Below are 13,271 nucleotides of genomic sequence, written 5' to 3' on the forward strand. Positions count from 1 at the left end.
AGTAGCAGGAAAACGTAAAGAAATTTGCAAGTTGGCCACATTTTTTTAAACAGCTGTTAAACATATATTGCTCTATAATACACAATTAAGTTACAAAGGAATCATTTTTTTAATTATAATCTATAATTCATAATTATAATTATTATAATTAAAATAGCGATATGACTTAATGCAGTATGTATGTATGTATGTATGTCAAGTCATTATGTCAATTCACAAATTCCAATGATATAACTTTACTTATTTCTAAAGTAGGCTCCCAGCAGTTAATTGCACGCAACATGGCAGTAGTCTTAACAGTTCAGTATATGACTGGATTCTTTAAGACACTAAAAGACAGGAATAAATAAATGAAAAGGTATTAGGTTTCTTGCATTAACCAAATCATGGTAACCAGACGCTTCTAAAGAAACATAGACTCTAAAGTAACCCGGCTTGCTTCCGAAAACACTTGTTTAATGCTGCAGCCAAGTCACCATGGAGAAGAAAAATAAATAAATAAATTAAATACTACTCTTCTCTTCAAACAGCCCAACTAGTAGGCATGCGCGCAGGTGGCGGTCTCGGCTACACCCAGAGGGCTATCTCGTCTGGGCACTTTTTACATAAGGTACCTGCTAGATGTTTCCGTGTACATGCTATACAGGAACTCGGTACCAGCAGGACTAATAGTTTCAGGTGAGTTAATCAAACTTTTGGTTGAATGATAACTCACAAGAAACTAAATCGCACAGAGTTGTTTTGTGTGTGTAAAATAAAATGCACAGGTATCGCATTCCTCCGGAGTGCGATTAATGAGATCAGTCATTCCTGCTAAAAATTCGAGTCACGTTGCTTATTAGTTCAAAATTAATAAAACATTCTTAGGGTCACCGATTTTGTCCTGTAGATAGAAAACGTTTTTTTAAAGTATTTTGCTAGATATTTCGTCATACCATTAAAATGGTTTTAACTATGCATGTTGTCTTCCCATGATGTTGATACTCACATGTTGGCGTTTTTATTTTTTAGGAAAGAAGATTGAATTTATTATGTTTAACATTTGTAGTTGTTATAATAATGAATATTGAGAATGTTGAGAACAATTGTACGGGCCAACGCAATATTTACTTACAAATGTTTAATGTATTTCTGAAATTAAACAGAAAATGAATTACTAATTACTATAAATTAATATATAAAGAAAGTAAGAAACAAAAAAATAAGCATGATAAAAATTAAAGCAGTTGGTTGCACTGATTGTTCTCTGAGATTAACTTCAAATAATGGAAACTAAAGTATGCAAACATTTTTCAAACATCAATACACTTATCTGTAAAAGTGATAAAAAATGATAACATTTATAAAATTTCTACATCAGGTGCTCATATTGTAGTTTAAATATCACATCTAAACTAATTCCAAAACGTTTTCAGGTGATACCTTAACCTTAAAAGTGCAGTGTTTGATTCTAAAGCTTTATATATATATATATATATATATATATATATATATATATATATATATATATATATATATATATATATCATGCATTCATTTTATTTATTTCAAACAATATTAATTATATATCTTAATTAACAGGTCAGGGTCACATGGTTGTGTTGGAACCAGTACTGGTGAGAATGGCAGTTGATTTAATGATAGATAGATTATTGCACACTGTCATCCCACAAAGCATCTGGAAATGTTCTATTTCCCCTTTTCTTTGTTATTTCTGTTATAACCAACTCCTCCTATTCAAAGGCCCTTAACTAAAGATATTGGATTAGCTAGTCTACTTACTTGGTTACTACCTCTCCTGGGGCATAGGCCACTGAAAAGTGTACTCCAGACATCTCTGTGCTGCACCTTTCTTTCCAGTTGGCTCCAAGTCAAGCACATCTTCATGATGACTTCTCCTGGTCCCAGTGGCATGTGTTTCTTGGCCTTCCACTGTTCTTTTTACCTTGGGGATTCCTAGTCAGGGCCTGCTTTGTAATGGTGGGAGGTTTTCTGAGGGTGTGTCCAATATAACTTCTTAGGGGATCCTTCATAGACATATGTTGATGCAGGTATGAACATTCTTACTGGTCATAACTGTCATAATCCAGGTCTAAACTTCATCATGATCACCTTTGGCAGCATCAACTCCTTGAAACTCAAGGTCCTTTTCAACTTGAAAAAAATGGTTCAAGTTCTATGGTAGAATTTCAAGTGCAGAAATACTACCATAGCCTTGACAATTCTGGCCCTAACATTGGCATCTGTGCCTCTTTGTTTGTCGACAACACTTATGCAAGTTGGTGAAGGCTTACACTTTTTCCAAAGGATCATCTCTCAGCTGAATAGGCACAATATTAGTTAGATTGGCCTTGATGACTTTGCCTTTACGTTATCAATATAAAGGCCAGCTTGGCAAGATGTGGCTGGCAATTATGTGTGTTATCTTGAATATTCTGTTGCATTTGTGACAGTAGTGGCAGGTCATCAATAAAGTCAAGATCAATGAGTTACCTCTAAGGGAATCCACTGGATCCCACTAGATGTATGAGCTGTTGTTGACGTTTAATAAAGTAAAAAATGACAGGGTATGAAAGTAATGAGAAAAGGTAACCTTGCCTTACTGTGGTTTTCAGTAGGAAAGTAAATAGTCCAATATGGATAACTTTGCATTCTCAGGATTCCATGTCCCCACTGTCAAATGCTTTTCATATTCAAAAAACTGTTGTAGAGAGGTGAATTCCATTCCATTGACTGCTCAATGAGACCTATAACGTTACAAGATCTGTTCTTGCAAAAGGCAACTTGATGATCTCGCAACTGAGCATCAACTTTGTCTTTCATTTGGTCCAGGATGATCATAGTTAACACTTTTCCAGGAGCTCACAAGAGCATGTAGTTAGCTCAATTGTGCTTAGTCAATAAAATTTATAGCACAATTGTGCTAATTATCCCTCTTTCCACTCTGCTGGTACTTTTTCTTCTTCTCATATCTTCTTCATGAGTGCATCTCAGCTGTAGTATCTACATTTACCTTAAGTGCTTCTACAGGGATACTGCCTGGTCTGTCTGCCCATTTATTCCTCAGCTGTCTAACAGCTTTCTTAATTTCATCTTTAGTTGACACATTAAAGTCAATGTCTAAATCTTCTACTGCTGGCTGTATGTAAGGTGAGTCTGAGAGCACAGATATGTTAATTGGTTCTTTAAAATGCTCCACTCTTCTGTTCCTTTGCAGTTCCTCTCCAAGAAGTGTTTTTTCATCATCCCTCTTCACTTACTTCTGTCTTGCTGTGCTTTCCTGACAGCTTATTAGGGGTACCATATAGGTCTTTTCCTGCCAACTTATCTGTGTAGTGTCTCTTGCTTTTCTTTACACATTTTTGGTTCTGTGCACTCTGTCTATGCTATTGCTTTCACCACACTTGTTCAGCTATTATTCATCCCTGCTTTCTTGTCCATTCTCTGTTATATCTTGAAAAGTGTCTCTGCCAAAATCCATTCCTTGTACTGGTCCTGCTTGGGGCCAAGCACTTTCTGACATGACAAAACAAATGTATTTCTAACTATAGTCCAGCTGTTGTCTCTTCTTCTAACATAAGTTCTCGAAGTGTTGCAAACATGCTGTTACTGCCACTCCAAATTCTTCTAACTTCTGTTCATCCTTCAGAACTCCAGTATTATAATTACGATACTGAGACATTGCTCAAGTCCAGTCCATTTTTATAATATAATACAATACAATACAACTTATTTTTTGCATAGCACTCTTCATTGAGTGCAGGTGCAGAGTCTGCTTCAGCCATGCCACTATCAGGTAGGAGTCTGAAGCTAAATTTGTTCCTCTGCTCACTTCCACATCATTTAGGAATCATCAAAACATCTTGTTGATGTAGCTATGTTAATGGTCTATCTGGGATTCCCATCCAATACGTGCTTTCTGTACTGTTGTTGATAGCATCAGAGCCACTCCTTCAGTGTGTTGGGTATTGTCCTTCTCATGTCCTGAATACAGTATAGCAGCATCTATCCCAAGATGAAGGTTCTCATGATTCCATGCTACTATTCAATGGTGCATTTTGAAAGAAGCGTGGTTGGTCTTTTAGCTCCCAGGGACCTCTGGATTTCACTTCATGTCATGCGTCTTCTTGTAAAAGACCCATTTCTTTCTAAGGCTGAGGTGTCTTGGTCACTTGTAAGCATATCTGTAACAGATTAGTCCATCGTACAACCCCCAATCTGAAGGACCAGGGTCCACCTTTTTGTCTGTCCAATACCCTATGCAGACCTTTCTGCCTTGGTTAGACCTATCAATAGCTGTAGGCTCCTGAAAGGCATAGCTTCGAGGGTTGGTAAGGCATGCAAGCTGTCACATTGCAATTAAGGTAGGCACACCTTTGTGACAGATTAGCAAGTGCACCAGAAACAAACTCAGTGCTCTGTTAAAAAGGCTGCATAACTTTATAACTCTTGTGACAAGAATAATTCATTACATTAATACAATTTATCAGAGTTACACACAGATGTTTATAATCAGCACTATCACTAATACACAATGTTTTGTGTGAAGCTGTGTTTTATCTTAATCTTACTCTGTTTAAAATACATTTTTCTGTTTATATTCTCTGGAAACAAGTAACAGACCTCTTGGTATCTCATTCAGTTTAAAGACCGGGATGGAGCCTAGAAAATCGGCACTGTTTCTGAGGCATGTTGTTATTTAAATGTAAAGCAGACAAGAAAGCAGAAAACAATTTAATACATTAATTTTTATATTGAAAAGGAGAGGAAAAAAGCTCCAAGGTGAATAGAGCACAGACACCAGAGTTGTGGAGGGTTTGTTCCCTTTAGTGACCTGCCACAACCTGCTGTGTTATTCACTGTGTGAGCCACTTGCAACTCCCCACAAAACATTATAAATAATAGCAACTTGCAGCACACAAGTGGTAGCCTGTGACCCAAAAGTGGATCTGTATCATTCTGTATGTTTTTTTAATCATGGGCTAAATATGATTGGCTATATTAAACCAATGATTGGTTATATTATATTACTTTCTCCCAGACTGCAAACTTTCACACATGTAGTTCTTCAGTAATACAAGCCATGATACTGTCTTCATATTAATTACTGTATATATAGATACTTTTAAAGACTTCTTTTGACTGTTAACTATGCATTCTAACTAATCTCGTGAATACCTGTTTCAACTGTAACAACTGAAGATCTTATATAAATTTACAGTACGCATGGATTGCTTCAAGTTTTAGTGTTAGAAAAAGAGAAAATGATAGTAATATTAGGTTCAAAGTTACTCCTGCTGCAGTTCATCCCACTCATGAGAAATCAAAATGTATCTTTATCTCAGGCAGCCATGCTGTGCATTGCATTAACAAGAAGCCTAGCTACGTATGTGGGTAGCAAGTACTGTTATCTGCAGGGGTGACACCATCCCTGTATCTTAAGGCTTACCTGTATAACAATATTTCAGTATATCTTATTTTCTATCTATTTCTTAGAAATAGCAAACATTAACTTGAACTGTAAAGAAATAGTTACTCCTAAAGTTGTATACATGGATACGATTATTAAAAATGGCTTTGCATTATTATTTGCTATTGCTGTCGTTGAACTAAAAATGAATTAAACCTCATTCACTGATGTGTGCTTTTTTTTTTTCTTTTTCTGTTCAACCAGATTATATTTTCTGTTCTGAATGATAGTTATGGAGCATCTCAGTATTGTGTCAATCAGTGCTCAGCAGCTACGCAGGCTACCCAAAGTCTTGAAGGACAGCCTACCTGTGATGGCAAGCACTGTCAAAGATTGTGATGTACCAAGCCTTTTTCGGGAACCCTATATTCACTCTGGTTATCGCCCAGTGGGCCAGGAATGGCGGGTTTACCTCCTTAGTCTTTTTCAACAGCATAATGAAGCTCTGAATGTTTGGACTCACTTGCTGGCTGCAGTTGCAGTTTTTCTGCGATTCTGGGCTTTTATTGAGACTTCAAACATTTCCCTGGATGCATATTCCATTCCTCTTTACATTTTGTGCTGTCAGCCCTCATATATCTATCTTTTAGTGTGCTGGCACATTTGTTTCAGTCAAAATCAGAGCTTACGCATTACTCTTTTTATTTTTTGGACTATGTTGGTGTAAGCATTTATCAGTATGGAAGTTCTCTGGCTCATTATTTTTATAGTTCTGAACAATCCTGGCATGATAAAATGGCTTACATTTTTCTACCCGGAGCTGCTTTTTTAGGTTGGCTCTCTTGCACTGGCTGTTGTTATGCTAAATACCGGTATCAACGTCCTTATCCTGTGGAAAGAAAAATCTGTCAAGTCATTCCAGCTGGTCTTGCATATATACTGGACATAAGCCCAATTGTTCACCGTATTGTAACTTGCTGGGATGATCCAGCTGTGAATTTTCATACATTTCAAATTGTATTTTTTCTCCTTGCAGCATTTTTTTTCTCATACCCTGTTCCAGAAAAGTTTTTCCCTGGTTGTTGTGATATTGTAGGTCATGCTCACCAGATATTCCATTTATTTCTCTCATTGTGCACTCTTTGCCAGATGGAAGGTTTGCTTACAGACTTTTTAATGAGACAAGATGTTCTTCAGCGAAGACATACATCTGGAATGGTAGTTATTGTCTCTGCTTCTTTCCCAGTACTTGTCATGTGCAGTATGCTAACAGCAGGGTACTTAAGACAAAATGTACAATTGCGCTTGAACAAAAAAGAAAAATAGAAACCAAGATGAAGGCATCTATTAAGCAATGACTTTTCATTAGATGTTGTATTTTGTATGACATAATAATAATAATTCTCTAAAATATTTACATGATTTAGTCACCTTTACTCTGTGTTATTCCATCTGCAATCCTGAATTGTAACACTAGTTACGAAACATGGTTGAATGAAATTACGTATTACAATGTTTAAAAAATGTATTTGGACAGTAATATTTTTAAAGATATCTAGCTTCAGACATAAATGGAGCAAAACGGTGAATACACCATTAATAGTAAAACACTTCTGCTCACTGTAGGGCAACATGCAATAAATAAGTCAATAAACTGAAGAAATTACTAGCACTTTCATAATTTATTTTAAATAAAGAGCAACATTAAATTTTGAAAAAATACAATAATTAAATTATCCTTGTAAGTCAGGCATATGCTAGAAATTGAAGCTGTGAAAATATATGGTGCTTTAGATATAGGAGAATTATTTAATTAAATACTATCTTAATATGCTTTTTGTGGATTTAAGAAATAAGAGAATATGTCCCTCAAGGATATTCTGTAAAAATAATTAAATTCTAAAAAAAATATTGTACCTCTGTCAACATTACTTTTTAAATGACTGACCTCCTGTCCAGGGTTTGCTTTTGCCTAGGACTGGATGGAAAGCTCTGCAATTCCCTGTATTAGACAAAGTGAAAAAAAAGGATGGAGGAATAATTGCTAGTAGTTGAGTGCCTTCTTCAAATGTTTACTTTTAACTGTGGCCTCTTTTGCATCCATACTAATCAGTATATGTTTTGATTTAGTTTATTTTATAAGGAAATTTATAAGAATATCAAACTTGTTTGATTTCCATTCAACCACCCATTTGTAAGGCTTTGTTTTCCAATATAGTATCCTAAAGTGGTCCTACAGCAGTGGCTCCAAAGCTGTTGATGGGTTCTAGGCAAGGTTTGTACTTTATAAATCATATTCATATACTGTATACTCTGATAAATAAATGTATCCCCTTATAATGCACACAATAATAATTTTAATATATAATCATATATAGAAGGATTTTCATAGTATATGCATAGGAAAATTATGTAATTAATTTAAATCACAATTAAATGCAAATGTAAATTTTCAAGACAAAAGGTATAAGGGGTGGTGCTTGTCCCTAAAAACCTATTGCCAACTGGACACCCCCTCACATTCTTGAATGTTAATGCATGCAATAAAGCATAATATAAAATTTATATTTCATAATTATTGAGGCCTCTCAATTTAATTGATGATTTATAATTTTAAACAACATGTATCTCCAAACTAGTGGTAGTAGTGTTAGCAGTACTGAAACTTTCTTGGAATTTCTGACAATGCATCAAAATTATCATTCTCCATTGTCATGATTAACACTGTAATATTATTGAAAATAAATGATCTCACTCCAATCACTTTGGATTAAGAAAATCTTTCATCTTAATGCTATGTTTTGCTTTCTGTATTGATAACAGAGAAAGCAATGCACTTTATGTGGCAAGAACAAATAATTGTATTATTGTTAAAAGAGAACTTATTTTGTGTTTGTGTAATAAATGGAAATCAAGAAAATTTTAATAAATTAATCACTGATACATTTTTATTAAAGATTAATAAAATCATGCTTTGTATTTTGTTTACTGTTCTTTGACAGATTTTTTTCCTCATTTCCATAATTATATACTGCCCTTTGAAATAAAGTTCCTTGGATTCTTTCAACATACAGTATTTGTGTTTATTTAAATTTTTATTGATTTCTGAATGTGATATTAGCTGAGCCCTTGTTAATTTCATTGAGGAAGCAAGTGAGCTTATTCTGCACATTCAAGTGTGTCAAGAGGACTTGTATTACAACTCCTTTAATCTCAACTGCTCTACCTTCTTATGTCAGAAATTAAATAAATTAAGTGGCACACTAATATAGACATTCTTGCCTATATGCTTTTAGTCTATACAGTGCAAATGATATGAATTGTCATAAAACATTGACTCACTATGGATTACATCACACTCATTCTTACTTTTATTACAAATAATTTCAGAACGCAGCATAAATTGCCATCTGTTATCACCAAACTTATTACAATAAGTCTCTTAAACACTATCTGACCTTATTTTACCCACTGAAATACTATGTATGTCATCATTATCACAATTTAGATGGCATGAAAAATGGAAAAAAAGATTACATATTTTCAGGAGACAGCCTACCAGAGTCACATAGATTGCTGCAACAACAGGGAGACTGAACAAAGAGAAAACAGCATGAGGCCATGACACAAACAGAGAAAATCAGCCACAGTAACATTATACATTTTGTAGCCATAAAAGTGCACCTTCTTCAAACTAACTAGATCCAAAAGATTACAAAAAAAAAAGAAAATCAAAAATTAGGACTACAATAATGTGCAACATGTAAAACGTACAGGCACAGAAGTGCTTCTCGAATGCCTTTTTGTGAAACACTCACTTGTTTTCTTAAAATGAGTGACCTTTGCAAATGTGCACGAGAACTGGTGTTTCTTTCTCAGTCAGCCTCTAAATTACAAGTGATGCAGTGCCTAAACACTCATTTCACAATAGTAAATGACATATTTTGCAGACAGTCAAAAGAAAGTTTTTATTGTAACACTGCCACATAAGACGGATATTGTAATAGTAACATTTTACTTATGTGCTTTGTATTGTATGTTGTCTCTTCTGTTTTATGTGTTGCTCGTCACTTCCTTGGCTTCCATACATCTAAACACGGGGTGGGGAAGCTTTTTGCAGGAAAGGACTGTGAATCGCAACAGGGTGATTGACGACGTCGCTCTTTGTGGGTGGGATCTAGGGGTCTGTCTGAAACTGCTCCGGTCATTAGCTGATGACGGGTCTGAACGTCAAACTTAAATCGGGGAAAAGGAAGTAATCTGGAGGAGGAATTGCCATCATAACAAGGTAGGAAAGACGGATTCTTATCAACACCGATCAAAAAAAGGTAGAAACGACCTCCACTACGCGGTCGGCATGGACGCGGTCATCTGAACGTCATTTTAAGACTATCCTTGCGCCCTGGATAACCAATTTTCAGGGGGCGAGATTTAAAACTTTTTTTTTTTTTGCTTTCGGGATATCGCCGTCTTCGAACCTCCTTCATTCACAAAAAATCCTGCCTTCCAACTTCCGACGTTTTCCCCACTCCTCATAATGTAACATTGGACTCCAGTGTCGTCATTCTTGTGGATATAAAGTCCGTCTAGACCGTTTCGCTTCCATATACTGTATATTTTTACGTAAATATACACAAAGGTTTGTAATACGGTTTGCATAATTGTAGGTAGAGGTCCCCATTGGGAAAAATGAGTCACGTATCTTAAAACAGTTTTGGTGAAAATGATTAGACATAAAGCAATCAAAGGAAACATAGGGCAGGTGAATTGAGGTGGGTGGTGGGGTTCGGAAGGTGTTGATCATAAAGTGTTTTTTATTATTTGGATGCAGTTCTTTTTAAGCCTGCATATGCTGGGTAGATATCCAAGTGTCTGTTAATGTCGTTTTCATTAGAGAGCCACGAATCAGTCAACTCCCTGGTACTCTTAGCATTGGCCCAGAATATTTCTTTCACATTTGTTCCAGTTAAACACGTCCGGTGGAACTTGTATAATTCAGAGACCGTGGATCTTTCCTTCTGACGGCATTGCGATGTTCCTGTTGCGTTCCTATATGTGTGCCGCAAGTGTTTTTAATGTTTGTCCCACGTACTGTATACCGCTGGGCATGCATTGCATGGACTACTGTAAACTACATTTCTTGTTTTTCTGGTCAGTTTTTTGATTTTGGCATTGAAAAGGGCAGTCCATAAAGTGTTTGCCGGTTTGTGCGATCTCAGCATATGCAAGCGTAGAAAAAACATCGAAATAATAAAAAGACTTTATGATCAGCTTCTGAACCCCACCTTATTAATCCCTCCCCCACAACTTGCTATAAATTGCCTTTTATTCTTACATGTCTAATCATTTTTCTCTGATGATGACACCTTATAGGTTATAAAGCTTAGGAATAATAAAATATTTAAAGATATGTGACTCATTTTTCCCCTTTGTGGTCATCTAGCTACATATGTCCGAGTACCTTCCAAATAATACAGAGTACACACAGGGCAGCTGCTGGCCAAATGGGTGCCCTAAGCAGAAATTTACTTTTGTGCCCCCTCCCCCAAATATTACGGAAGTAAAAATAAAATAATAAAAAAACACCTACTATAGGGGCCAAAATAGAACTTTATTCAAATAAAAGTAAATACATGAGGACTCGTGCGTCATCACGTGTGCTTACAGCCTACTCTGCGTTCACCGTAAAATGCAATATATACGTTTATATTTTTGCTTATTTGTATATGTATATTATTATTAATTTATTATTACAATATATAAAAACGATTTTTTTGAGCAGCTGGGATGGTGCCCCCCTGGGAGTTGGTGCCCTACGCAGACTCCGTACTCAGTGTACAGGGAGCGGCGGTACTGATTACACAGAACGTGTTTCACCATTATTGTGGCTCATCAGGTGTGCACACCATTGCTTCCGCTTACGGCATGGCCATTCAATTACAATTTCATTTGGCCCAGATTTTCAAACCAAGAAATTTAGCTGGGCCACACATTTTCAGCAGGAGGCAATGTCAAATTTTAAATCAACACAAATGAATGTATTAAAAAAATTAATGTTTTTTTTTATTGTTCCCCTTTTACATTTGGTCAAATCTGACACAGGCACATCAAAAATGTATTACAAGAAAAAAACAAAACTAAATACTTTCTTTCCACTTTTGAAATAAAAAAAATAAATATTTTCCTCAAATCTGACCCAGGCACATCTTAAAGTGCATAAAGTAAAAAAGTGAACAATATTAGCAATAAAATGTGTTCCCTTTTGAAATGTGAAATCCTCCTCCAATTTAAATGGGTGGGCATGACAATCAAGGGTTTTTTTTTTCACAGAACTTAAACTATTTCATTCAAATGGTTTTAATCACTCATTTGACAGAGGTTAAAGTTGAGTTCCATATCAAAGCCTTTCCTATTGAAATTGTGAGAAACTACCTGAGTAAATGTTTAAGAGCAAGGCACCATGTATGTCGTGAAAGTGGATTAGTACATTTATTTTAATGATTTGTCTTTAAAATACAGTATATTTGTATAGAGTTCTTGGGTGTCAAGTAATGCATTATTAATTATTATTACTATTTTTTTTTTACTAAATCTTATTTACATTTTTCTTTATTAATAAGTTCCTTTGCCTTCTTTCACCTTTACGCCTGGTGCAGCTGCATTGTTTTTATGTGTTAGTGGACGTTTCCTGCGGGGAGGGCTTCTGTTCTCTTACACCGATGCAGAACCCTCATCCTTATCTGAATTCACCTCTGTTTTAGCATGTCTTTATTTGAAAACAGCAGTGTCAAATTGGGGGTAGCGTGAATGTGACGAGAGAATAAAACTGAATGAAAAAAAAATGCTTACCTTTACAGGTAGCACCCAAAATTGAACCGGCAATCTCATGATTTTGAGTTAGCATTTCTTACCGCTGCACCACCCACGTGGTCATGTCAGCATTGTACCCTTACCTGATTTCTTTTTCTTTGGTTATATTCATGAATAAAAGTGCACTTGTCTTGTTATATGTGTACCTTTTGTGAAAGTGTTTGTTTGATATTTGGACTTCAGTCTTCACACATTATACACTTCATGTCAAAAATTTGTCAATAGTACTATAACATGAAAAAAGTTTCTGTTTTAGGTTTGTGTTCAACATTTCTTGCCTCGCATTTCCTGTCATACTACATTTAAATACAGTGGTATGAAAAACTATTTGCCCCCTTCCTGATTTCTTATTCTTTTGCATGTTTCTCACACAAAATGTTTCTGATCATCAAACACATTTAAACATTAGTCAAATATAACACAAGTAAACACAAAATGCAGTTTTTAAATGATGGTTTTTATTATTTAGGGAGAAAAAAAAACAAACCTACATGGCCCTGTGTGAAAAGTAATTGCCCCTGAACCTAATAACTGGTTGGGCCACCCTTAGCAGCAATAACTGCAATCAAGCGCTTATATAACTTGCAATGAGTCTTTTACAGCGCTCTGAAGGAATTTTGGCCCACTCATCTTTGCAGAATTGTTGTAATTCAGCTTTATTTGAGGGTTTTCTAGAATGAACCGCCTTTTTAAGGTCATGCCATAGCATCTCAATTGGATTCAGGTCAGGACTTTGACTAGGCCACTCCAAAGTCTTCATTTTGTTTTTCTTCAGCCATTCAGAGGTGGATTTGCTGGTGTGTTTTGGGTCACTGTCCTGTTGCAGCACCCAAGATCGCTTCAGCTTGAGTTGACGAACAGATGGCCGGACATTCTCCTTCAGGATTTTTGGTAGACAGTAGAATTCATGGTTCCATCTATCACAGCAAGCCTTCCAGGTCCTGAAGCAGCAAAACAACCCCAGACCATCACACTACCACCACCATATTTT

General features: G+C 35.8%; 1 protein-coding gene across 1 annotated transcript; it reads left to right on the top strand.

Moving 5' to 3' along the window:
- Positions 1-612: 612 nt before the first annotated feature.
- Positions 613-6,743, top strand: paqr8 (progestin and adipoQ receptor family member VIII). Its single transcript, XM_039749972.1, is given in 3 exon segments — positions 613-678; positions 5,675-6,021; positions 6,024-6,743. Coding segments are annotated over 2 exon segments (1,041 nt in total). The 5' UTR covers positions 613-678; positions 5,675-5,693; the 3' UTR covers positions 6,737-6,743.
- Positions 6,744-13,271: the final 6,528 nt, after the last annotated feature.

The sequence above is a fragment of the Polypterus senegalus genome, chromosome 3 (genome assembly GCF_016835505.1).
Source record: "Polypterus senegalus isolate Bchr_013 chromosome 3, ASM1683550v1, whole genome shotgun sequence".
NCBI classification, from domain to species: Eukaryota; Metazoa; Chordata; class Cladistia; order Polypteriformes; family Polypteridae; genus Polypterus; species Polypterus senegalus.